The sequence below is a fragment of the Rhinoderma darwinii genome, chromosome 6 (assembly GCF_050947455.1).
Source record: "Rhinoderma darwinii isolate aRhiDar2 chromosome 6, aRhiDar2.hap1, whole genome shotgun sequence".
NCBI classification, from domain to species: Eukaryota; Metazoa; Chordata; class Amphibia; order Anura; family Rhinodermatidae; genus Rhinoderma; species Rhinoderma darwinii.
In genome coordinates, this window is record NC_134692.1 from 42821224 (window position 1) to 42846816 (window position 25593).

General features: G+C 41.8%; 1 protein-coding gene across 7 annotated transcripts in view; it reads left to right on the forward strand.

Annotated features, from left to right (window-relative positions):
- The window catches only part of AGAP1 (ArfGAP with GTPase domain, ankyrin repeat and PH domain 1), a 363380-nt gene that overhangs the window by 186312 nt on the left and 151475 nt on the right, over nt 1-25593 (forward strand). For 4 of the 7 annotated variants that reach the window (XM_075829608.1, XM_075829609.1, XM_075829603.1 and 1 more), the window contains 4 exons: nt 12038-12096; nt 15343-15430; nt 19747-19832; nt 19985-20126. In XM_075829608.1, coding sequence (XP_075685723.1) covers nt 12038-12096; nt 15343-15430; nt 19747-19832; nt 19985-20126 — 375 coding nt within the window. Of the gene's footprint in view, nt 1-12037; nt 12097-15342; nt 15431-16088; nt 16101-19746; nt 19833-19984; nt 20127-25593 lie in introns of all 7 variants that reach the window. The other 3 variants (XM_075829607.1, XM_075829602.1, XM_075829604.1) reach the window with 1 other exon arrangement.

A 25593-nucleotide genomic window follows, 5' to 3' on the forward strand; every position in this document is an offset into this window, starting at 1 on the left:
TTTAGATAAGAAAAGAGTTTAGTTGGTTACATTGGATTAACCCACAGTTCTGAAGCTTGGGAGCAATCTCGACCAGTCATTGTAGGAAAGCCAATGTATAGCTGCTCGTATTTCTTGCATCTCCACCGAAAGGAAGATTCCTTGAAGTCAGTGGGCATCCTCCGATTTCAAGCAGTTCTAGTGGCATCCAGAGATCAGAGTGACGTGTTTGTTGGAGCTCTATATTTTCTTCTCGCAGGCGGTGCATCAGACTTGATAATTGTACTACCTACTTTAGTACTGTGCAACATGTTTGTAGTACCTGCACTTGCTCTCAGGAAGGCCTGATTTAGTTCTGTACAGAATAGGCACCAACCATGTCACCTGGCATCACCTCTTTCTGCTCACCGTCTAAACTCGTTTTGTTTCAATAGCTTGTGTGTTTTATTTTTCAGTATAAAAAACATGATCCTTCTATAGGCCATGTCCACACGTAGCAAACTGCGGCACAGATTTTATAATCTGCAGCATGTCAATTACTGTTGTAGATTTTAGCGGATTTCACCCCTTTCAATGTAGAGGGATGAAATCCGCCGCAAAATCTGCATGTTAATCATCCGGATTTTCAGCGTTTTTATTCCCGCCACGTGTCGATCCGGCCTTACAGTACAGTAGTATGCATATGTTGTGTTAGAAAATGCAGACAGGTGACTCCTCATTATGATTATACTTTATGTAGGATGGGCACGGTCCATGAAAAGCTAAAAATAGGACATGTCCTATCTTTTGTAGAGTCTTTCTACTGCACAGACACCTACTCGTAAATATACGGGTTTTCGGTCAGCCATAGAAATGGATAGGTCTGTAATTACGTTCCGTAATTACAGATGAAATCTACGGTATTGTACATAGGGCCTTAAAGAGGCTCTGTCACCAGATTTTGCAACCCCTATCTGCTATTGCAGCAGATAGGCGCTGCAATGTAGATTACAGTAACGTTTTTATTTTTAAAAAACGAGCATTTTTGGCCAAGTTATGACCATTTTTGTAATTATGCAAATGAGGCTTGCAAAAGTCCAAGTGGGTGTGTTTAAAAGTACAAGTCCAAGTGGGTGTGTATTATGTGCGTACATCGGGGCGTTTTTAATACTTTCACTAGCTGGGCGCTCTGAAGAGAAGTAACATCCTCTTCTCTTCAGAACGCCCAGCTTGTGACAGTGCAGATCTGTGACGTCACTCACAGGTCCTGCATCGTGACGGCCACATCGGCAGCAGAGGCTACAGTTGATTCTGCAGCAGCATCAGCGTTTGCAGGTAAGATCGACTTACCTGCAAACGCTGATGCTGCTGCAGAATCAACTGTAGCCTCTGGTGCCGATGTGGCCGTCACGATGCAGGACCTGTGAGTGACGTCACAGATCTGCACTGTCACAAGCTGGGCGTTCTGAAGAGAAGAGGATGTTACTTCTCATCAGAGCGCCCAGCTAGTGAAAGTATTAAAAACGCCCCGATGTACGCACATAATACACACCCACTTGGACTTGTACTTTTAAACACACCCACTTGGACTTTTGCAAGCCTCATTTGCATAACTACAAAAATGGTCATAACTTGGCCAAAAATGCTCGTTTTTTTAAAATAAAAACGTTACTGTAATCTACATTGCAGCGCCTATCTGCTGCAATAGCAGATAGGGGTTGCAAAATCTGGTGACAGAGCCTCTTTAAGGTCCTCTTACACGGCCCTTCCTGGGCTGTGTAAACGAGCGCTGATCAACAGGGCAGCTTGTTGATCGGCGCTCGTTTGCTACTTTCACAAAGAGCTGGTATGGGGTTGAGCGCTCGTTACTCCGATCGCTCGTCCCCATACATTAGTATCATGTAGGCTGCACATCTCCCTGCTTACACAGGGCGATGTGCTGCCGACAACGATAATATTTAACTTTTTTAAAACTATACGACCAGCTGATGAACGTACGTTTGCCCGATAATTGGCCCGTGTAAAAGGACCTTTAGTCCTTATTCAGAAAGATGTATTGCACCGTGATTAAGCGTCTATTGCGGATGTTACACCCAGACCCTTCACGGTTCTACTAAACCAAATGCACAGCCCCATAGATACGGGTGCAATACGTCAGTCTATATGAGGCCTAAGGCTGGATTCACACAAGCATGTTACGTCCGTAATGGACGGAACGTAATTCGGCCGCAAGTCCCGGACCGTACACACTGCAGGGAGCCGGGCTCCTAGCATCATAGTTATGTACGATGCTAGGAGTCCCTGCCTCACTGCCGGGCAAATGTCCCGTACTGTAATCATGTTTTCAGTACAGGACAGTAGTTCCATGGCGAGGCAGGGACTCCTAGCGTCGTACATAACTATGATGCTAGGAGCCCGGCTCCCTGCAGTGTGTACGGTCCAGGACTTGCGGCCGAAATACGTAACGCCCGTTACGGACGTAATGTGCTCGTGCGAATCCAGCCTAACTGTGATCTAATTGTTATATCTATCTATAATTTCACTGAATGAGGTAAATGTCAGGCTAACATTGATTGTTTTTGCTGACTCTCATCCATGGTCATGCATCTGTAGGCTGGTTGAAATCTGGATTCTATGGCCATTGATAGTTTTCAATTATTATTCTTTTTGTTTTATTTATTTATATATATATATATATATATATATATATATATATATATGTGTGTGTGTGTGTTTCCATCCGTACAGTCAATGTATATATGGAGCTATTTGTTAATGAGATGTGAGTTTGATTGTAGCAGCACATTTACTGTCATTGTCAGATTTGCAAAATTTCCATTTACTAACTCTACTAAGTCCCCATTCATATGACCGTAAAATCGCCCGTAATTACAGACCCATTCATTTCTATGGCTAACGGACACCTTTCTGATTAAATACAGATGTATTCATTTGACCATCTCATAAAAATATGTTCAGGATGGAGCTTGATTGAGATACAGATCTGATGTATATAATGAGGGTATCCTGCACATGGACCCCTATAGGCTGCTATAGGCCCATACTTTACCTCCATGTGCCTTAGGCTAAGTTCACACTTGTATAATCCATTACTCGGATCCGTTTTTATATCCGAATAGTGGATAAAAACGATATATATTTATGTTTAATTTTTATTGAAAGAAAAAACAAGGAATTACATACTGCAGTTTCAGTGCCTATCTGCAAATAACAGGGACGCTGAACATTCCATAATCAAAGATATGAGAAGCCACTCTAGTTAATGCAATAAGTGGACATATAACAGATCAAATAAAATGGAGGCGGGGGATGGATACAGAAAGGAAGCCATCCATTTTTTTTTTACTGGGATTAAAGGGCTTTTTCAGCCAGTAAAAATTGATGGTCTATCCTCGGGATAGGCCATCAATAGCTGATTGGTCGGTGTCCGACTCCCAGTACCCCAGCCGATCAGCTGTTTTGAAGGAGTACAGCGCTCGTACGAGTGCTGCATCCTCTTAATTTCTATTTGCGCACTGTGAATCATCAAAACACGCGTAGCGGCGATTCACTGGTATTGCAGCCACCTTCTCTCATTGAAGTGAATGGGAGAAAAGGCTGTAATACCTGTAAATCGCCTCTAAATGCGCGTCGACGATTCACAGTGAGCAAGAAGAAATGAAGGAGAAGCAGCACTCATATGAGCACTGCACCCCTTCAAAAAAGCTGATCGGCAGGGTTCCCAGGAGTTGGACCCCGACCGATCATCTATTGATGGCCTATCCTGAAGTTTTTTTTTTAAAACTGCTTACAGGTCGTTACAGGCACCCTGACATCCCTGTTTTTAAGTTTTTCTAATGCTTCCCATGATCTTATCCAACGATTCCATTTGTTTATCTTGTACATTTCTGGTCAGCGTCAATTTCCGTTACCGTCATAGCGCTGGCGTCTCTTCCCTCTCCATATCCGGCCAATCACCTAAAATACTAGAAGAGAAAAAAGGAAGATGCACGGCGCCACATGGTGCAGGTCACCAACGAAAGGTGATAGTATAGATTAAAACAGTGACGGTTATGCTCACCTAAACAGGTTGTGCGGCAAAACGCAGAGAGAGACCCCGTCGCCTTCTACACCTTTATGTGATAATATCCTACACCTCCTGGCATCCGCCCACTTTACCTCCGTGTGCCATCTTCTCTGTGGCGCAGGCGCAATGTGTGCACTGACCTGAGCATGCGTCTGGCAAGCTGATTGGCACGTGCTCAGTTATACATGTAGAAAGGATGGCCCACTGTGGGTGTACTCAGCGATGACCTATCCGTACACAGTGGCGAACAGCATTATGGGGATGTGTGTGTGATGTAAGCGGGAAAAAAAGAGGATTTTGAGAAAACTGCATCACGGGGCCAGCGGACAACATGGGGTAACTGTACATTTACAAGACGAACAATACATTAGTAAAGTGCTTAATTACATTTGAATAGATGGTTGAATGTTTGTTTGTGTCATTGGACAACCCCTTTAAAATGGATTCCCCATATTCCAACCAATACCTGAAAAATCCAGTTTGACTTGTACATAATTCAGGTTTACCAAGGCAATGCTGTGTGCATGGACCGACCCCTACAGCACTAAGCAAATACTCATATAAGATCCATAACACATGTTATGGTGGTTTCAACTCCCCAATATATATTCAACCAAAAAAGACCCAAATGGGAGCATAGAGACCATGAAAGTAGTCTGCATATATAAAAAATATATTTTATTTACATTTTTTAAAAACCGCAATAGAATGTCAAATATGTATATAAATATAAGAGAATATCAAAAAAGGAAGTCAACAATAAACAAGGTACACAATCGCAGTTAGTAAGTAGTGTAAATAAAACAAGACTCAAGTCCAGCAGATAAATCTTAGTCGATGCAAAAAATATCAAGAAATGTCACAGCCCAAAAATAGGGAAAGGAAAAGATATGTCGCCAATGTTGTGATATTGATAAACAATACCAATGGTCCACTAGATAGGTCATCAGTATATCATCGGTGTGGGTCTGACACCCAGACCCAGCACCGTTATGCCGTTCTTGTTGACTCTGGGCACCGGACTTACATGCCGGAAGCAGTAGGCTCCGGCCACGGAATAGCGGCCGAGCTGCAGTACTGCAGTTCTGCTCCTATTCCAGTGAATAAGAGCAGTGGTGTGGTTTGGCAGCACGGCCGCTGTGCAATGTACGGAGCCAACAGCTTCCGGCTCCATACATCGCATAATGTGCGATAACATCCGGTGCCCGTAGGCAACCAAAGCAGCTGAATTCTTCGAGGTCAGGGTGTCAGACCCACACCAATGATATACTGATGACCATTTTGATGGGCAGGTCATTAGTTGTCCGGTAGTGGACAACCCCTTTAAGTAAGTCTAGGTTCACTCTAAAGCTAAAAGGACATACCTGATACTATACTGTTCTTATCTGTCGAAGTTATGGATTTCTGTTTTGTTTTTTTTAAAGGGCATAAAATGCTTCACTTATGCTATTCAGACAGGCTAAAATAGCGCTATTGCAACACAAGTGTGAATAAGGTTTTATGCCCGAGCTTTTCATGTGATAGAGAGGAGTTTTAGATTTATTATTAAAGTGGTAACGTTTGTGTGACAGAGATGCCTTTTATATAACAAGCGGTTTACTGCCAGTATCCACATTGGGAACCTCTGTGTCAACAAAACAAGGTATTTAACAACTGCCATGGAAACTTTTTTATTGGTAACAGCACAGATCTGATCCTTGTTTCCTGTGTCCCCTCTGGTAAGATTGCTACTGGCCAAAATGTACACTACTTTCTCAGCCTGATTCACACCATTTATTGACCACGTGTGACCTGGAGCACCAGATGTTTTCCTGCCAGTAAGTCACGCTGCTCTGTCGTTGTTCAACTGTAACATGAGGCTAAAAGTTTGGTATTTACCCAGGATCTGCCGGTATGTGCAGCCTCCGATTGTAATCTGTCATGATCCACCCACCCGCTGCAACTTTAGGCTGGCCTTGCGCTTATCTTTTATTTGCAATACAAATAGAAGAGGACACGTGTGTTACAACTAGTTCTATCCAAAGTGTTGGAATTTTTGGTCTTGTTTTTTAATGCAGGTTATCATACTTTTTGGAAACTTTTTTTTTTCTTTTAGTTTTCTAGTCTATGTTTATGTAGTTGCTTCCTAATTTTAACACTGATACCTTACAGAGTAGTTGGCTGTTTGGAATACATTTTTCCCAATTCTAAAAAATTACTTACAAAAAAAACAAACCGCTGCTTTTGGTACAATTTACCAAGCTTTTGGTGCTATGACTATGCCATTTAAATAATTGTATCCCAGAAGCTCCATAAGCACAAGCAATTGGGAGATCGTTCTCCCTTCTGTCAATTTTCACTAAAGACAGGAACGGATTGCAGAATAGAGGAGAGTCCATATTCCCAATATAAAGGATTGTTTGTGTCTTGGTGAATAAAGATGGACAGAAGTAAGGATCTCCAAAATCTGTGAATACAGCCTAGCAGTTAATATGACGCGGTCTCTATATTACTACAAATACGAGGTTCTCATTCACTGCACTCATTGGTTTAGGAGCAGGATAACCGTCATAGGGGCAGATTTACGAAGGCCACACGACAGTGTTTTTGCGTCCGCAATTTATCTGCAAAAATGCGGATGAATTTCAGACCCATTCATTTCTATGGGCCCATGAACACGACAGTGGTTTCCACGGTCCGTGCATTGGCCAGGAGCGCAAAAAAAAGGACAAGTCATTTTTACGGCCCGCATTTGATTTCCGGGCTGCTAAAAGTCAATGCACATCTTGTCCGTGCCTGTAATCACGGGCCGTGCACACGACTATGTCCGTGTGCATGAGGCCTTAGACTGGCGTTTCATACAGTTTCTGGCATAAATTATAGTAAATGTGTCGGGCTGTGGGTGTCCCGTCTGATCCCTTCCTCTAAGCCCCGCAAACTTTTTATTAAAAGTGCTGTTAGCGGTGCTAAACTGAAAAAGGCAGTTTTTGCACAAAATGCAAGTATTTGCATAAAATGCAACTTTTCTCTGCCAGAAAACTTTCGTAGATTGTTTATTAAATCCTCCCCATAGTGTTAAGAAAGGAATAGGAGATGAAAAGGAAGTGTAGTCCTTGCCAGTGTTTGCTGGTAGATTCTCGAGTGTAAAGGTCCTATTACACAGCCCGATATGGGCCGCGAATCAGCGCTGATCAACGAGGCAGTGATTGGTTATGTATAGGGACGACCGCTTGTTACTCAGATCACTCGTCCTCATACATTTCCATAATGTTGGCAGCACATCTCCATGTTTACACAAGGGGGATATGCTGCCGACAATGATGATATTTTCTTCTGCAAAAACGAGCCGATCAGCCAATAATCAGGAATGAGCCTTCATACAAACGCTCATTTCCCCAATCATTGGCCCGTGTAAAAGAGCCTTACAGAGGCTCTGTAACCACATTATAAGTGGCCTATATTGTACATGATGTGATCGGCGCTGTAATGTAGATTACATCAGTGTTTTTTATTTAGAAAAACGATCATTTTTGACAGTTATGACCTATATTAGCTTTATGTTAATGAGTTTCTTAATGGACAACTTGGCGTGTTTTACTTTTTGACAAAGTGGGCGTTGGGGAGAGAAGTGTATGACGCTGACCAATTGCGTCATACAGTACTTCTCTCCATTCATTTACACAGCACATAGTGATCTTGCTAGATCACTATGTGGAGTCACTTACGTATTAACGTTACTGAAGTGTCCTGACCGTGAATAGACATCACTACCAGCCAGGATGTGATGTCTATTCAGAATCCTGACGCTTCGGTAACGTTTGTGTGAGATTTCAGCAAGACAAGCATTATCTCACGAGATTACGCTGTAAACTGTCATTTAAAACGAAATTACTCTTGCTGTGCTGTAAATCTCACACAAACGTTACCGAAGTGTCAGGATTCTGAATAGACATCACGTCCTCGCTGGTAGTGATGTCTATTCAATGTCAGGACACTTCAGTAACGTTAATATGTGAGTAAGTGACTGCACATAGTGATCTAGTAAGATCACTATGTGCAGAGTAAATGAATGGGGAGAAGTGTATGACGCTGATTGGTCACTGATTGGCCAGCGTCATACACTTCTCTCCACAACGCACACTTGGTCAAAAAGTAAAACACGCCCAGTTGTCTATTAAGAAAGTCATTAGCATAAAGCTAAAATAGGTCCTAACTCCGTCAAAAATTATAGTTTTTCTAAATAAAAAACACTGCTGTAATCTACATTACAGCACCGATCACATTATGTACAAGATAGGGCACTTATAATCTGGTGACAGAGCCTCTTTAACCCTGTACTATCAAAAAACATTAATACACGATTGGTTGTTCTGAGATTTGACGCTTATCATAGCCACCAAATGCCAGATGGTCTAAAGTACCCTGAGCCCTGGGACTTCTAACATGTAGACATCACTTATGGTAAATTCTAGGGAGAATGATTTAATACTGTTGGCGATGATCTGAACTGTACTTTGGTCCTGATGACCGCTGCATTTATATTATATATGACGGGCATAGGTGCAATGAAAGGTGGTCACTCAGAGGTCTATGAGTTTGTAGTAATGCAGGGATTGTATATGTTGACAGGATGGGTACATAGTATTCGCCTATATATCCTACATTTCTAGGCAAGTATATAACCCACCTTCCCACCCCTCCAGGACTTAGCAGAGTGCAGATCGGGGAGTGTGAGGACTAGTGCTGCTCTATCATTGAGTGTTATTTCTACACTCCCAGGGCATTGGTAGGAGCATGGCATACCTGATTGATGTTTTATAATTAGTCTATACTTCTACTGTTCAGTGCTGATCTAAAAGGAGGAGTCTGGATCAAAGGGAAGGTTTTTTTTAAATCTTCCTTCTGCCTATTTTGCTTTTTCCCTAGTCTGAAATGATTGTCTAGCTTTAACCCTTCCTACCGTGGTATAGTAGACTGTTCGTTTGTCTCTTGGGGGGGACATTTTTTACGCTGTCTGTGCTTGGTGATGAGGAAATGGTGGGGTCTTAGTTTTGGTGCATTGGTTCCTTCTATCCGCTCTTGATTCCCCGTGTTTGCCCCATCTCTCTAGCACAGGATGGTCATTGACAATGTTGTGGACCCCTCCGTTATTGCATAGCCACACATGTTTACAACAACACCTAATATTGTCTACACTTTCTTCATGTGAGATCTGAATATCTGACTGAAGGGTAGAAAGCTGAATGTCTTTGCTGCATTAATACGTTCTTCTTTAGATGCTTAATGAGTGTTATAGTGACATCATATCACGGCCATGCAGAACAAGATTCAGAGCCGCCTGACCTGGGGGTGGGAGGAGAAAGCGAGTGATCTGCAGAAGAAGACTGAATTTGTAAAAACCCCACTCCCCACCCTACTCTTTGAACACAGGATGAGAGTATTCCTTGCTCTTACTGCCACCAGGAAATGTAATAATGGTAGTGATCAAAAAGAACACATGAAACTGGCTGAATGACACAAGTATACAAGTCTGAAACTTTGTTTCATATAAAGCTGTTTTGACACCTGCACCAATTTCTCAAGAGTTTGTACTTGATTTTGTAAGAACCTGTCAAGCGTACTGCTAGTTTTTATTACAGAGCAGAACCACGTTTACACCTTGCAATTCATTATATGGTGGCTGGTGGGAGCTATTTACATGCAAAAATATTTTTCTGCCGTTGAAACAGTAAAATGTTATCCTAATTGAAGGTCTGTCCTTGATAATGGGGATCCTACTGCAATTACCATTTACTGTGAAATTACCATAATCCGGCATTGATAATCCAGAAATACGGATAGTCCTATGAAAGCACAGTCATTTTAATATTCGTTTCTATTAGCATTCAATAATCTGAAATTTCTCAGAATTGAGCATCCAAAGAATTTTACTGTACATATCGTAAAATCAATAGTTTTTTTTAGTGGTATGTTTAGATGTGGCAATTTAAAGTACAATACATGTGGATGGGTTTAAAAAAAAAAAAAATTCCAGTACGCAAATATAAGCATTCAGCAGATTTTCATATTGCTGCGGAAAGACCACAGATATTTTGTTTACCATGAATTTCACTCTTTTCAATGCATATGGTGAAATCCACTGCAAATCCGCAGATTTTTCTATCCTTCCGTGTCTGGACCCACTTTTTGGCCACATTCACACGATGCAAATGACGTGCAGATTTTACCGTGGTAAATCTGCAACGTAATACTGTCCCAGCAAAGTAAGTGAGATTTCAAGTAAACTCCTCTACACATTTTCCGCACATAAATTGGCTTGTGGTGCGTATTTTTAAATCTGCAGCATCCAATTTATCTTCATTTCCGTCTCAGAATTGTACCTGACAACTTTATAAAAAACTGCACCAAAATCCGCAGCATAAAAACCGCACCTGTTTCCGCATCAAAAGTTAAACTCTGCAGTTTTTCCGCATCAAATTTGGCAACACGTCCATGTATCTTTATGCAGTTCAGATAATAATCAGATCCAATCTTTAGGATTATTTAGAACAAGTCATTCTTAGGCTATGTTCACACGGAGTATTTTGGGGGAGGAATATCTGCCTCAAAATTCCGTTTGGAACTTTGAGGCAGATATTCCTCTCCCTGCACGCCGATTTTCGCGGCGATTATCGCGCCGTTTTTCGCCCGCGGCCATTGAGCGCCGCGGGCATAAAACAGCGAGAAATACGCTTTCTCCTGCCTCCCATGGAAGTCAATGGGAGGTCAGAGGCGGAAGCGCCCGAAGATAGGGCATGTCGCTTCTTTTTCCCGCGAGGCAGTTTTACTGCTCGCGGGAAAAAGACGCCGACGCCTCCCATTGAAATCAATGGGAGGCGTTCTCGGGCCGTTTTTGCCGAGTTTTGCGACGCGGCTTCCGCGTCAAAAAACTCGGCAAAATACCCCGTGTGAACATAGCCTAAAATTGATGTCTTATGTCATTGCCTGGCTGGCATTAGCACAATTACTTCTTGAAGTATTGCTGCCAATGCTGTTCGCATTTTGTGGTGTCATTGATTTTTAGTTTTGTTCTCATCCCAATAAAAATTGGCCACAGAACTGTGCCCACATCTTAGCAAAATGCACCTTGAAAGCAAACACACAAAATCCTGACCTAGCATTTGGATTCAAAGTGTTTACTCATCACGTCTAATTTAGGCAACTTGTTCCTGTAATGTTTTAGTTTGGGAAGTACAGATGTAGAACTTGCAGTGTAATGAAAGCGCCAGCAGTGTTTTGTTAAGAGTTTGTTGCCGAGTTGGATAATACGAGATCGACATTGCAGCCAGTAAGGAGAATAACTTGAATCTTGGACAGGCTGGGTGTATTACAAAAGTCTATGGCTGCTCCAGCTGTGGATTTGTGTCCTGACAGACGTTGCTTTACTCATCTCTTCCTAGTGGGTGTGAGTGGAATGAGGCTTGAGGGAATATTTCTTTTATCCGCGCAAATTGGCCAGGGTGATCAGTTTTTGGAGAGCGGATACATGAGCAGCGTTGTGGGTAACCGGCTAATTATTCTACCAGCATCTTACACAGTCAGGTTGCCGACTATTCGGCTACTATAATCTTCTGCAATCTTCTGCCCTTTTAAATGCAGTTGTGAGAATGAGAAGAGTTAATTACGGGGTTAAACGTTCACCAGTAAAGCCTTGGGTCTAACATCTCTTATTTAATATTCTGCATAATTTATCGTTCACCTTTAAGTTCATGATTAGAGAATTGTTTTTCCTAAGGTTTTTGAGTTATTGCATATTTTTATAAATGCCACTTAGGATTATGGTAAAGCAACACCGACCCCTATGTAAAAAAGTGGAACAAAGACAGGGTATTGACGTGCAAGAATGCACCCAGTGCTCCCCTTTCTTGTAGCTGGAGGGGGTTCTATTAATTTGATTTAGCAAAGCATTTTTATGTTGACGTTTTATATCCATGTTCAGCTCTCCTAATGGGGTATGTATGTTTTATTTTGCAGATGCCTTTGTAAATAGTCAGGAATGGACACTAAGCCGAGCTGTACCAGAGCTCAAAGTGGTAAGTAGTAAATAATTTGATATATGTTTGCTGTATCAATATGAAATGTAATGTTTGCATGTAGTGTTGCCTCTTCAGCTGGCCACATGAAATACAAGTTGGCAAAACCAGCCAATTTTGTCGGGTTCGACCATCAATCTTACTTGTATGGGGAGCTCCCGACTGTTTCCGACAGCAAATGTCGGGGGAATCTGGTATGTTGGGTTTTACTGTCTGATCCTTTGTCCCTTTGCAAAATAAGACGGTGCCATAGCGGTATTCTAAAGCGTACCTAACTTTTCAGGTGACTTTTCAGAATAAGCTGTCACGTGTGTACATGAGGAATAACAGTACTGGCCAATAGGACTTTGTATTCTGCATTTTATTTTTTAGTGGTTTTCCCCTCTGCAGGCCCTATCTCTAATTTTCAGCTAGTGGGTGCAGCCTAGCCGCTATCATGTCTGCCATACACCGCACACATAGAGAAGCTCTCCTATTTCTAGCTATTATATATATAAAAATCTATCACTGGGGGGAGCGACCTGTAACACCAGGAAGCTGCAGCACGTCTGTGTCTTTCTCACTGCTCCTGCACCCACCTTCCCTCTCCAAAGCCTTTCTCACTGCTCCTGCACCACCCTTCCCTCTCCAAAGCCTTGTAGGTGCAGCATCTGTGTCTCTCTTCCCTTATCTAATTTTTTATGTTGGATTGAAATTGAAGCGCAATGGATTGACTTTAATAGTTTCATCAAGTTGTGCAATATTTGTCAACCTACTTTTATTGCATTAAATTTTATTTCTGCAATCTCTAGTTACGTTCCATCTGTAAATAATTACATATTCTCACTCCTGCACAGTGGTTATTTCATTATATTGGAAAGCTGGAGAGAATTATTTAAGATCCCCGAGCCAATCACCTAATCCAGGATCCAGGAAAAAAGCTGTATTCATGTGCATCTATGGAAAGTATGGCTAGATAGCTGTAGTTCCCAGGCTTGCTAGAGGATTTGTGTGACTGTGTATCCAGGCATTCACACAGCGGGAATATGGATGCTACTTTATTGTTGCCTGTGAGGCAGACATATAGTGGGCTGAGTATTTCACTGGGAAAGTCCCACATGCATCAGTGATTTGAGTAACACTTTAGGGCAATGGTCTGCATCCTGTGGCTTCATAGCACCTGGAGGGCAGATGGTTGCAGATACTGATTTAGGTAATTGTCGGACTGTACACGTGTAGGCTACAGAATGACCGTGCCTGCTGTAAGAAGTTAAATCAGTAATACAGATAATATCTAGTCTTGTCTCCTGATTCTCTTTTTCCTATTCTTCATCTGAAAGTCTTATTTTCTTGAGCCTCGATTGTTGCTGATGGAACAACATTCTAGACTAAGCCCATAGACAAAGATTTGACCACAGTCAAATTTGTCTTCCAATATAAGAACATTAAAGGGATATTACCAGAATAAACAATTATCACTTATCCACATCATAGGTGATAATTGTCTGATCGCTGGAGACCCCCACTGATCGTGAGAACAAGGGTCAAGAACCGCTCTTGCATCCCCCCGCAGTGAGGAGGAGCTTGAATGGAGCGGTGGTCAAGCATGTTCCCACCGCTCCATTCAGTGTCTATGTGATTGACGGAAACTGCCAAGTGCTATACTCGGCAGTTTCTGTCATTCTTTAGACTTTCTATGGAGCAGAAGCGCGCATGCTCGTCTGCCTCTCCATTCAATGTACTCCTCATTGCGGTTAAGTAGTTAGGAGGAACGGGGGTTTAGGGACTTCTGTACTCTCTATAGGTGGGGATACGAGCCGTGTGCCGCCAGCGATCAGACCATTGTCACCTATTCTGTGGATAGGTGATAATTGTTGATTCTGGGAATACACTTTAAAAACTCATACATGAAAAGATTTTGCTGTGATCAAAGCTGCATTCCATCGACTGCATTTTCTTAAGTGGGAAAAAGTTCAGATTTTGCACACAAAGGGTTGTGACCGTTAGGGAATGGATCCCGATATTCTGCTCCAGGACCCTTAAATGCCCTCCTTTTAACACAATTTGGTTTTTAGATCCAAAATTCTGCGCTGATTTTTTCAATGTATTTTTCGAGTGGTCGTAGGTGCGTATTTCTGGTGCCGAGCTGTAAATCCTTTGCATAGACAGAGAGTTAAATGATAAAATTCTGCCTATAGACCAGGGTAAACGTACGGCATACTATTTACGTATAAATAGTATGCAGTAAACGCTCAAGTGTAACTAAACTTTTAAAAAACTTTTGACATATCATCATGACATGTCAGAAGTTTGAATTGGTTGGGTCCGAGCACTAAGAACCCCACCAATCGCTAAAACGAAGCGGCAGAAGTGCTCGGACCGCTGTGCCAATTAGTTTCTGAGCGGCTTCACTCAGGCAGGCTTAATAGAAAGTCTATGAGTCCGTGCACTGCTCACTCGGCTTTCCGAAAAAAGTCTATCAGAAGAGAAGCAGCACAGCGCTCACACGAGCGCTACTGCCTCTTTGTTTTAGCGATCAGTGTGGGTCTCAGTGCTCGGACCCCCACCGATCAAACCTTCTGAAATGTCAAAGGTTTTTTGTTTTTTTTAAATCATTAATTTTTAATATTTAACAAAGAAGTCCAGCAATTTACAAAAAGACAAAATTTGTACACTTATAAAAGGACAAAATAGTACAATCAGGGACAATAAAGGTATTCAAATGAGAACAACGGGGGGGGGGGGGGGGAGTAAGGGAGGGAAGAAAGGGAAACAAGTATAGACAAGGATGTCAAAGGTTTTTTAAAAGTTTTACTTACCCTTTAGGTTCAGATTAGTGGTGGACGCAGGCATACAGAAATGCATAATTTAACTGCGTCTGTGCAGGAGATTTGGAGCTCTGGATCAGAAAAACAGATCTGACTGCTCTAAAGATAATCTATATATATTAATCAGCAGAGAAATTTGGATCCTATTTAGATACAAAAAAAACAAAAACATTCTGTTGACACTTGGACATTCATTTTAAAGGGGTTGTATCAGATTACAAAAACAGTGCTGTTTTTTTCCAGAAACCGGAACACTCTTGTCCATGTTCTGTGTTTGGTTTTGTAGCTCAGGCCCATTCAAATGAATTGCAAGCAGTTAGGGGTCCTGGTGAAATCACTTCTAATGGGAAATCCCTTTTAGTCTTGCTTATATGTCAAGTTACTTTTCATTAATCTTGTGGCAAACTGGTTATTTCCTTATGAATGTTTATTCTTTCAGGGCATTGTGGGAAATCTAGCAAGTGGGAAGTCAGCATTGGTACATCGGTATCTCACGGGTACTTATGTGCAAGAGGAGTCCCCCGAAGGTAAGTGGAAATAATGCCTCCTGTCACTCTTAATAAGACTGTGTAAAAATGACACCATGCAGAATCGAGAGTCATTGGAGGCCCACATTACCCTTGGCCTATACAGTTTATATGACATTAGAATATATCAATGTGCAGCTATGGCCATGGCAGCCGTCTGGATTATATGGCAGGTAGATGTACTTAGACATAATTGAATAGTGGTAATGTACATCTAGGCGTTCCTGTTGACTTATATAGTCTTCGCACCTGATTTTATTATGGGACATTACATTTGGGAGATAATTGGGTTGGGCCTGAAGCTTTTAAGAACTTTGCAATAGCAGCACAAATCATTAAAATGAAGCTATATTCTTAGAAAGATGACGGGGGACGTTGGCCAAGTCAATCCAAGCAACTTCAGGAAAGTTGTAGTAGCAACATGTCATGTATCCAGCATGTTCAGAGCGTCGACACCTGCCATGAACAGAACACCATTCTGATAAGACTGATTTCTAGCTATTTTTTGGCGTTTTCTCCCTGTTGCTTTCTTTGTCATGTGTGAGGGACACGGCCGCTTTCTGCCTCTGTGTCTTGTATAATATGTGCATCCTTGGCTGGTCTTTGACTGTCTAAGTTCCTTCTTTCCCTCACTGCTTGTCCCATTGGTTCTTTACAGATATGGATGCAGGTAAATATTCATTCCCTACGGGCTGAGGAGACAGAGAGGCGGCTGAGATATCTGACGTAGAGTTGACTCCTCTTTCTGTGTTTCTTCATCTCTCTGTTTCCTTTGCATCTCCTAGTTTGGGTTACTTCCATTCCACTCCCTACCTAGTGTTGCCTGATAGATTTTGTGTCATTTAGTAGCATCATTTGTCTAATGTTACATAGTGTCTTTGGGAATTGTACCAAATACCCTGTATCTTGCCATTGAAAGTCTATGAAGAATGGCAGGGAATATGACATATTAATATCATTGTGTGTTTACGTGTCCCAGGATCATATGATGACACGATCATGTAGGTAGTTTATGGTGATGCGAAGTAGATTGATGTGACAGACGGTTTGTGAGCTTTATAGGCATGACCCATGTCATTTTATCAATACATTACTGCTGGAAAGCTCCTTTGCCATACATCTATGAGGTCTGTCATAGAATAGAAACACCGTATTCATCCCCAATGGGAAGCTATTGTGTTACAACATCACATAAAAAGAACATACAAACCGCAATACACTAAAAAAAACATAAGAACATGAATATATAAGCATGCAAAGCCAATAAGTTACCAATTAAAATTAAACAATCTACGGCTGATCACGAACTATACTACAAAGTCTATGGTGCTCCAATTCTAGTAACAATTGAAGAACTCGCCGATTCACTGCCATATCATGGGAGAGGATTTTACCATCTTCCATCAATGAGTTTGTCTCCGTTATCTCTCTCTTTTTCTTTTTTTTTTTTTTCCATTCTATTCTCCTGGTCTCTGGTTTCCTTCTTTTCCCGTCTTTTTTTCGTGGCTCTTACTGTCTTTTAATGTCTTTTATTTGTGGTACCTTACCGCCCCCAGCCCCATTACTGCCTCTCCCATCTTATCTCTGCCTATGATATAAATATACCACTACATCTAAAGGTATTTCTTAAACATTTATCTCACTTGCATGAGTATTTCTCCCTACACATGCAAATTATATTGAAAGAAAAGTCATTTATAATGGTACGATTGAATTTCTTAAAACTTTAAAGACTGTAGTTCATAATAAGGGGTCACTGGTTTATGTTTCTTTTGGGAAATTTTTATTTATTTATTTTGCAAAAACTTTCAAGCAGAAACTCCATATTTTTGACGATGTACCTGGATAGATTATATCACTAAAACCAACCAGCCTCAGAGCCATGGTGATTGCATTGGTAGTGCCATGGCAGGCTGGTTGCTTACTGTATATACAGTTTGGGCCTTTATTCTAGCCTCATGGGGGATTTATTCTGGATACTCGTTGCTTTGAAGCATATTTTATGTAGTTGATCCGTTTAATGGGAAAGACATCAAATACTATTCTCCTTCTCTGCGCTCTCTTAATCTGTTTTGGGAACTATCAAGAAACAAAGGGATTTTAGCAGGGAACTAAAAAAACGTAATTTATAATTGGGACTTTGCTCAGGATAGAACTTATCATTTATATGTCGTATATAGCCTCAATGCTGGGGGTGAGGGATATAGGGATGGGGTAGGTAAAGACATCTCAATGTATCTCTTAATTTATAGTTTAAATCTGTCTATAGAAGAGACGCGCGCCTTCCCTGCAGTCACTGGCCTCAAAAGATGTGCTTACTGACCGAATTGTAACAGAGATTATGTTAGGAAATTGGAGCATGTCAAGTGTTGGGGAGACGACTCCTCCTTAGACCCTGCTTTATACTACCAGGTCACGAGCAGCATTATTCTTCTGAGAAAGGGGTCAGCTGAACTCCTACTCCATTTTGCAAGGCGCCTTTATTGTCTCCAAATACATGACGGCGAGTGTAAAAATCAGACCTAGCATGGCCGCCCTGAGCAAGATTGAGCTAGATTGCTCTCCGGTTCTTCGGTATTTATTTCACTTGCCAGTTTGGGCATTTGCTGGATGAGTCTTCTGTTTATTTCTTTTGTATATTTAAATTGAGTGGATCTGCAGCGGGGTTGGGGTGTATGTAGGTGGGTGCTTTAGGATCTCTTCTGCATAGGTTCCACCATGAAGAGATCTGACCAGGGGATGAACATGGATTACATACTGGTTTGTTTGCAGTCGTGGGAGATCGTATATTTAGTAGTGCAGTGTACTCTGGGACACAACTCTGTCCAAAAAAAACCCCTAAAAACAAAACTGGAAGCTCAAAGAAATCACAGCCGAGAGGATTTCCACAGTCCATTAGAATTGTAGGGCTCAATCCCAAAATGTTTTTTTATGTAGTCTAAGAATCCCTAGATAAGAGCATGTTTACATCTGCGTTGGAGGCTCCGTTAGGGGCCTCTGCCGCAGACCCAGCATGCAGCTCTATTGTTTCCAGTAAAACCATGGACACCCCGACAGATCCCATTAAAGCCAATGGGTTTCCGCCGACCACCGGTTCTGTCCGTTGTACAACAGAACTGGCACTTCCAGTATTTTCGACGTTCTGCTCCTTTGATGGAGCAGAACGGAAATACCAACGCAGATGTGGTATTTCTTGGTTGCTGTTATAAGCCCTCCAGTATTTGGGGGCGCAGACCTTCTTTTTCAGGTGCGGGAAGTGGTGCACCTTTTATTTTTGTATAGCTGCCATTAAATGAAGCTTTTGCATAGGTTGTTTGTGAATGGGGAGAATAGATTCTGTAAAGTGTCACTGCGTTAGGAAACTTTTGGCTCACTTTAAATATGGCTCAAACACTCCAGCTTTCATTTCCCTATATACATCATGATCTATGGCAAGTATCAAACTTTCATGATCTGTAATGACATCGGATTATAAGCATAGTGGTCAGCATTGTCCAGTAAGCTGATAGTTTGGGGACCCGGGCTGTTATGTTGCACTTCTGTGTGCCATCGTTCCTTACATCCAAATTTTTTGCATTGTCCTGTGGTGCCGTATGATTTTACCTCTTCCATCTTGTTATGTGCCATGTGTTTGTATAAGCCGCCTGTGCAGAGGGCAGTCCTGCAGACACCGGACTCCATAAACTGACTTTTATTTTATTTTTTATATATAAAGATGGAGTTTCAAGTCTACAGGTTAATGTAGATTTGGAGTCCAGTGAAGCACTAGTTGTATGCAGCTCTGCCCTACTTACTGGTATTTGGCATTGTTAAGTCACCGTGTTCATTGGCTACTAACACCAGGACATTGCTTGTAAAGACTTTCTAGTTGTGTACAGGAATTCAGAGGTCAGATACTAGAGGTCTACAGACTGATTACAGCGAGGGGTTAAATGGATTAACCTCAGATTGGATGAGCGTGAAACTGAAAGGTGGTGCAGTCCCAACTATTCATTGTAAAATCTCTACCTTAATGGCCCTTGTACCCACAGTTCTTTTACAAGCAAAGTCTCACCATATCCCTAATGTTTCTCTCATCTATGTCCTTCCTTCAAAAGCCAGGGCTACACTGACACTTTTTGTATCGCTACTGATCGATTTTAACTCTTGAGTGACATCTGCAGTCCACATGATTGGATTCAATTCAATGTACTCATGTGGACTGCAGCTGTATCTCCATAGTTAAAATCAATCAGTAGCGATACAAAAAGTCTTGGTGTAGCCCTAGTCTAAGGTCCGATATTTCTGTTTCTCTTTAACTCTTATATCTGTGACAGGTGGAAGGTTTAAGAAGGAGATTGTGGTGGATGGACAGAGCTACCTCCTACTGATTCGGGATGAGGGAGGACCACCAGAAGCACAAGTAAGATGTCTGCGTTTTTCCTTTCTTCATATTCTCTTTGGTTTTTCCATTCTTCATTAATCAATACAGCTCACTCATTGTACATTGGTCTTTGTTCTAGTGATATTCCTTTCTGTCCTTTTCATGTCTGTTTTGTTTTTCTACCCGTTTAGTTTGCTATGTGGGTGGATGCTGTAATCTTTGTCTTCAGCTTGGAGGATGAGATCAGTTTCCAGACTGTCTATCACTACTACAGCCGCCTAGCCAACTATCGCAACACCAATGAAATCCCTATGGTGCTTGTGGGGACTCAGGGTGAGTGAAGTTGATCTCCTCAATCCTTTGTTGCCGATGTGTTACATTGCAAGTTTACCCATGCTGGAAAGGCTTTCAAGACAAGGAAAACACTGCCATCTACTGGCAACAAAGCTAACTGCATTACGTGTTTTTTTGATGTCCAAAGAGGTGACCTGTTTTCATATTAATAGAATAAATAATACATTTGGAACAAGTTATAGTGATATATTTGTTTTGATGTCTCCAAATGTCAGAATCCTTTCTCAATCAGCTTTCATTTTCACATATACTTGAGGATCAGGTATACCAACATAGCAATTATCACAACAAGAATGAGAATAATAGATATTTCTAATGAATTCCATGTATGCATAAGACTATGTTCACACGTTTAGGATTTGATGAGGATTTAAGGCTGGTTTACCCAGGCAGGTTTAAAGGCCCTTTATATGTGCTGACATAAACTGTATGGGGACAAACTATTGTTAATACGATCATTCGGTCCCCATGCAGTTTACATCTTGGCAGCAGATCCCCTGTTTACATGGGGAGATGTGCTGCAGACAGCAATGATTTTTAGGGATGCATAAAAGATAAAATCAGCCGATGAATGAGCGTTTGCTAGTTCGTCGACTGATCGCTGCCATGTTTACAGAGGCAACGTTCAAGGGCGAGCATTTGTACAAACGCTCGTTCACCCGATCATTGGCCCATGTAAATAGGCCTTAAGGCGTGGATTCTGTACCTAAATCCTCACCAAATCAGCTTACATTCTGCATCCAATGCAAGTGAATGGTGTTTTTTGTTACCCCATTTACATGCAGCTGAAAAATCTGTGCGGAATAATTAACGTTCTGCAGATTTCAAATTCCACAGCATGTTCTTTAGTTTCATGGATTCCGTGCAGAAAATCAGTGAATTAGCCCCATAATATTACAATTGGGCTAATCCGCTGGCACGTCTGTGGCAGAAATCCAAGTTTTAACCTTGTATTTCTGCCGCGGATTCTTTGAAAAATCGATGGCGGATTTGCCTATGTAAACGTAGCTTTAATACTCAGTTGGGGACTTTTATGTAAATTAAGTACATTAATATTAGAACAATAAATATAACGCAACAAAAAAAGGTGTATGTGTATATATATATATATATATATATATATATATATATATATATGAGGAGCCTATGCATATACTGGAAAATGTGTAAATTATAATTGCTGTATGGCAGGTGATAGTTGCATAATAAAAGGATAAGTTTTATTACCTGTGCATTAGAGGCTCCATCCTAACATGATAGAGGATCACACAAAGGCTTTTATGCTAACATACATTTTCAGCTCAGCTGATAGGGCATTCATGTTATTTCTATGAAGGGAGGGCCGTAGAGATGCTGCTTCGCAATCTTTAGAAAAACAAAAGAGGATCAACAAAAAAAAAACTAACAATTCTTTGTCAGCTGATGCTCATAAACCTTATGCTGGTTATACACGTAACATAAGTCATCCGAACAAGCCAAATTCCGCGAAATGCACCGACTATCTAATGTGTATTCAAACCACCTGATGGCAGATGTCAGGGAAAAGAAACATCGGGCTTGATGGGTTTCAATATATCAAATTTTTTTGTTCCTGAGTGAGATACCCACTGCTAGAGAGGTGTGCGACAGTGGCTTTTGCCTCTCTACCCGCAGATAATTCAAGTAGATAAAAATAGTTGTTGGCCAAAGAAGCTTGTGTCTGACGGCTATCTCATGTGTATTACCAGCTTTAGATTTTCAGCAGATCCAATGCAATGCAATGCAAGAGAATCCACCAGAAGGTTAAACCAAAAGTTTATAATGTGTCAGTTTGCTGTGATCACGGCTGTATGTCGCATTTCGCCGAAAGTGTGTGACCATCACACCTATATAACATGGACACCTCTTTCCAAAACCACCGGCGTTGCTATGGGGTTGGGCATCCTTTTGCTGCTATAACAGCTTCCACTCTTCTGGGAAGGCTTTTAACAAGATTTTGCAGAGTCTGTGGGAATTTGTTCCCATTCATCCAGAAGAACATTTGTGAGGTCAGACACCGATGTTAAACTAGAAGGTCTAGCTCGCAATTGGCGTTCCAAATTTATTTGTTAGATGGGCTTGAGGACAGAGCTCTATGCAGCCACTCAAGGCCACACTCGTCAAACCATGTCTTTATGGACCTTCCTTTGGGCACAGGGGCACAGTTAGGCTGAAACAGGAAAGGGCCTTCTCCAAACAGTTGCCACAAAAGAGTTGGAAGCATACAATTGTCTAAAATGTCTTTTTATGCTGTTGCATTAACATTACCCTCCACTGGAAATAAAAGGCCTAGAACAAACCCTGAATAACTAGCAGATCAGAAATTTCACAAACTGACTTGTAACAAAGGTGGCATCCTATGACAATGAGCTCTTCAGTACGACCCATACTACCAATGTTTGTCTATGGAGATTGTATCGCTGTGTGCTTGATTTTATGCACCTGTTTGCAATGGGTTTAGCTGAAGCACCTGATGTTAATAAATAGGAGGAATGTCCACATGCTTTTGGCCATTGTTTAAATAGCTGTGTAGTTTTGTTTAGGGTATATTCAGTCAGTGCTGTTAATTACATTTCCTACTGTTTTCTTGCTGTAGAGCACACATGTCAAACACAAGGCCCGCGGGCCAAATCCGGTCTGCCACCTCATTTTATTTGGCCCACGAGGTCCGCTGCATGTAAAAACCTGAATCAGGTTTTTACATGCAGCGCCACAACAGCAGGACTTCTAAGTCCGCAATAACAGGTTGTTTTTTTCTGCCATCTGTAGTGTCTGGCAGAAAATAGCACAGTCTGGGATTTAGTACTTCCGGAACATTGCACTGGGCATGCGCCAAAAAGGACATATGCAGTGCAAAGGGAAGAGTAGGCGGTGGTGGGCATATTTTCAATATGAAAATATGCAGGCCGCGGCCAAGTGAGTAAGTCTGAGTGAGGTCAGTGCCGGGAGTGCCTGTGGAAGCCCTTGACTTCACTGTCCATATATGGACAGCCATGTCAGTGGCTACTGATTGAGCGAAATCCCCGTTGTAGATGATCTGGCCGGGGATTCCGCTCCTAAAGGAAACCCCTGAGGTCACTGTCCATATATGGACAATGACGTCAAGGGCCCCTCCTGGAGCCGAATCCCCGGCCAGAGTCGGCAACGACATATGGACAGTGACAGCAGGGCTTCCCTCAATGAGCGGTATCCCCAGCCTATACTCTGGCTGGGGATTCCGCTCCTAGGTGGAGTACCAATGGCACTGTCTATGGGGAGGGGTCCTATATACATGGGGGACTGTGTGGCACTATCTACAAGGGGGTCTGTGTGGCACTTTTTACAAGGGGGGCTGTGTGGCACTGTACAAGGAGAGGTGTGTGGCACACTATAAGGGGGGGCTGTGTGTGGCACTCTGTACAATGGGTGCTGTGTGGCACTCTGTACAATGGGTGCTGTGTGGCACTCTGTACAAGGGAGGGGGCTGTGTGGCACTATCTACAGGGGGGGGCTGTGTGGCACTATACAGGGGCGGTGTGTGTTGGGCTATCTACAGGAGGCTGTGTGTGTTGGGCTATCTACAGGAGGCTGTGTGTGTTGGGGTATCTACAGGGGGCTCAACTGGGGCATTATTACTGTTTGGGGGCACTTTTATTGTGTCGAGCACTGAGGGATCATTATTACCATCTGGGGCACTGTGGATTAACATAAATGTAACTAATCCTTAACAGTTAAGCGAGCTTTTTACATTTAGGGGGATTGAGGGAGACATTACACACTCCTCAGCATCAGTGTCTGTCAGCACAAGGGAGAAGAGATCCTTCATGGGCTGTATAAGGGATAAGCAGTACAGGAATTAAGCTGTGCTAATATGAGAGCTAGTGAAGGCAGCAGCATCCTAGATACGCAGAACTCACGTTTAGCATGTATTATTGGGAGGGACACCCCCACATGAGAAAAGTCTGAAACTAGGAGCAACTTTTGTTAACTGAAGGTGACTATTAACATGTATAAAAAAAAAATTCCTGTGTCAAAGGTGTACATAGCCTTTAAAATCTGTCTAAAATATGAAAAGCACTGTATTAACAAAGTTACTAAAAATATTATAAAATGTTGCCCACACTCAATATAGTATTGGTTTGTGCTCGATACATTACAACCTCTTATGAAGTATTCCAAAGCATTATACAAGCGATCAAAAGATTACAGCTTCAAGTATCCAGCGGGACTAATTAAAAAGCTTTTACATTAAAAATGATTTTATTAGAAAGTAGTAAACTACAGATGTGTCCACCCTTAACTTTTATTGAATTGCCTTAAGTTATACAATTTGTCATGATACCAATTCAATACAATCTCTCGCCATTCAGTAGAAAAAAAACGTATACATTAAAGTTCTTTTTAACACAGGAGTTTATGCGAGATGGATGGCGTCTATCAGAGGTATACGGCTTTTTTTCATGTTTGTTTAACCCCTTCCCGCTCCTTGACGTACTATTACGTCATGGCAGCTGTATCGTTCGCGCTCCATGCCGTAATAGTACGTCTCGGGAGTAACGGCCGTTTCGGCCGTCCTCCCGACACATACAGGAGCTGTGACGCTGCTGTCTTGTTCAGCAGCTGTCACAGCTCCTACAGCGGGGACCGATCGCTGTGTCCCCGCTGATTAACCCCTTAAAAGCCGCGTTCTATAGAGATCGCGGCTTTTTAGGGGTTAAGCTGCCATCGCCGGCCTGCTACGCGATAGCGGCCGGCGATGGTGACTATGGCAACCGGACACCAAACAATGGCGTCCGGCTATGCCATAGACGGAAGCCTAGTGGGTCCTGACAACGTCAGGACCCACTATGCTTGCTGTCAGTGAGTAGCTGACAGTTCTAATACACTGCACTACGCATGTAGTGCAGTGTATTAGAATAGCGATCAGGGCCTCCTGCCCTCATGTCCCCTAGTGGGACAAAGTAATACAGTAAAAAAAAAGTTACAAAAAGATGTGTAAAAATAAGAAAATAAAAGTTTTAAAAGTAATAAAAGTAAAAGTCCCACTTTTTCCCTTATCAGTCCTTTATTATTAATAAAAATATATAAACAAACAAATAAACTATACATAATTGGTATCGCCGCGTCCGTAACGGCCTGAGCTACAAAATTATTTTGTTATTTATCCCGCACGGTGAACGCCGTAAAAAAAAATATTAATAAACCGTACCACAATCACAATTGTTTGGTCACTTCACCTCCCAAAAAATGGAATAAAAAGAGATCAAAAAGTCGCATGTACCTAAAAATGGTACTGATGGAAAATACAGTTCGTTACGCAAAAAAAAAGTCCTCGCACACCTTTATTGATTGAAAAATAAAAACGTTCTGGCTCTTAGAATAAGGTAACACAAAAAGTGAATGATTGTTTACAAAACGTATTTTATTGTGCAAACGCCATAAGACATAA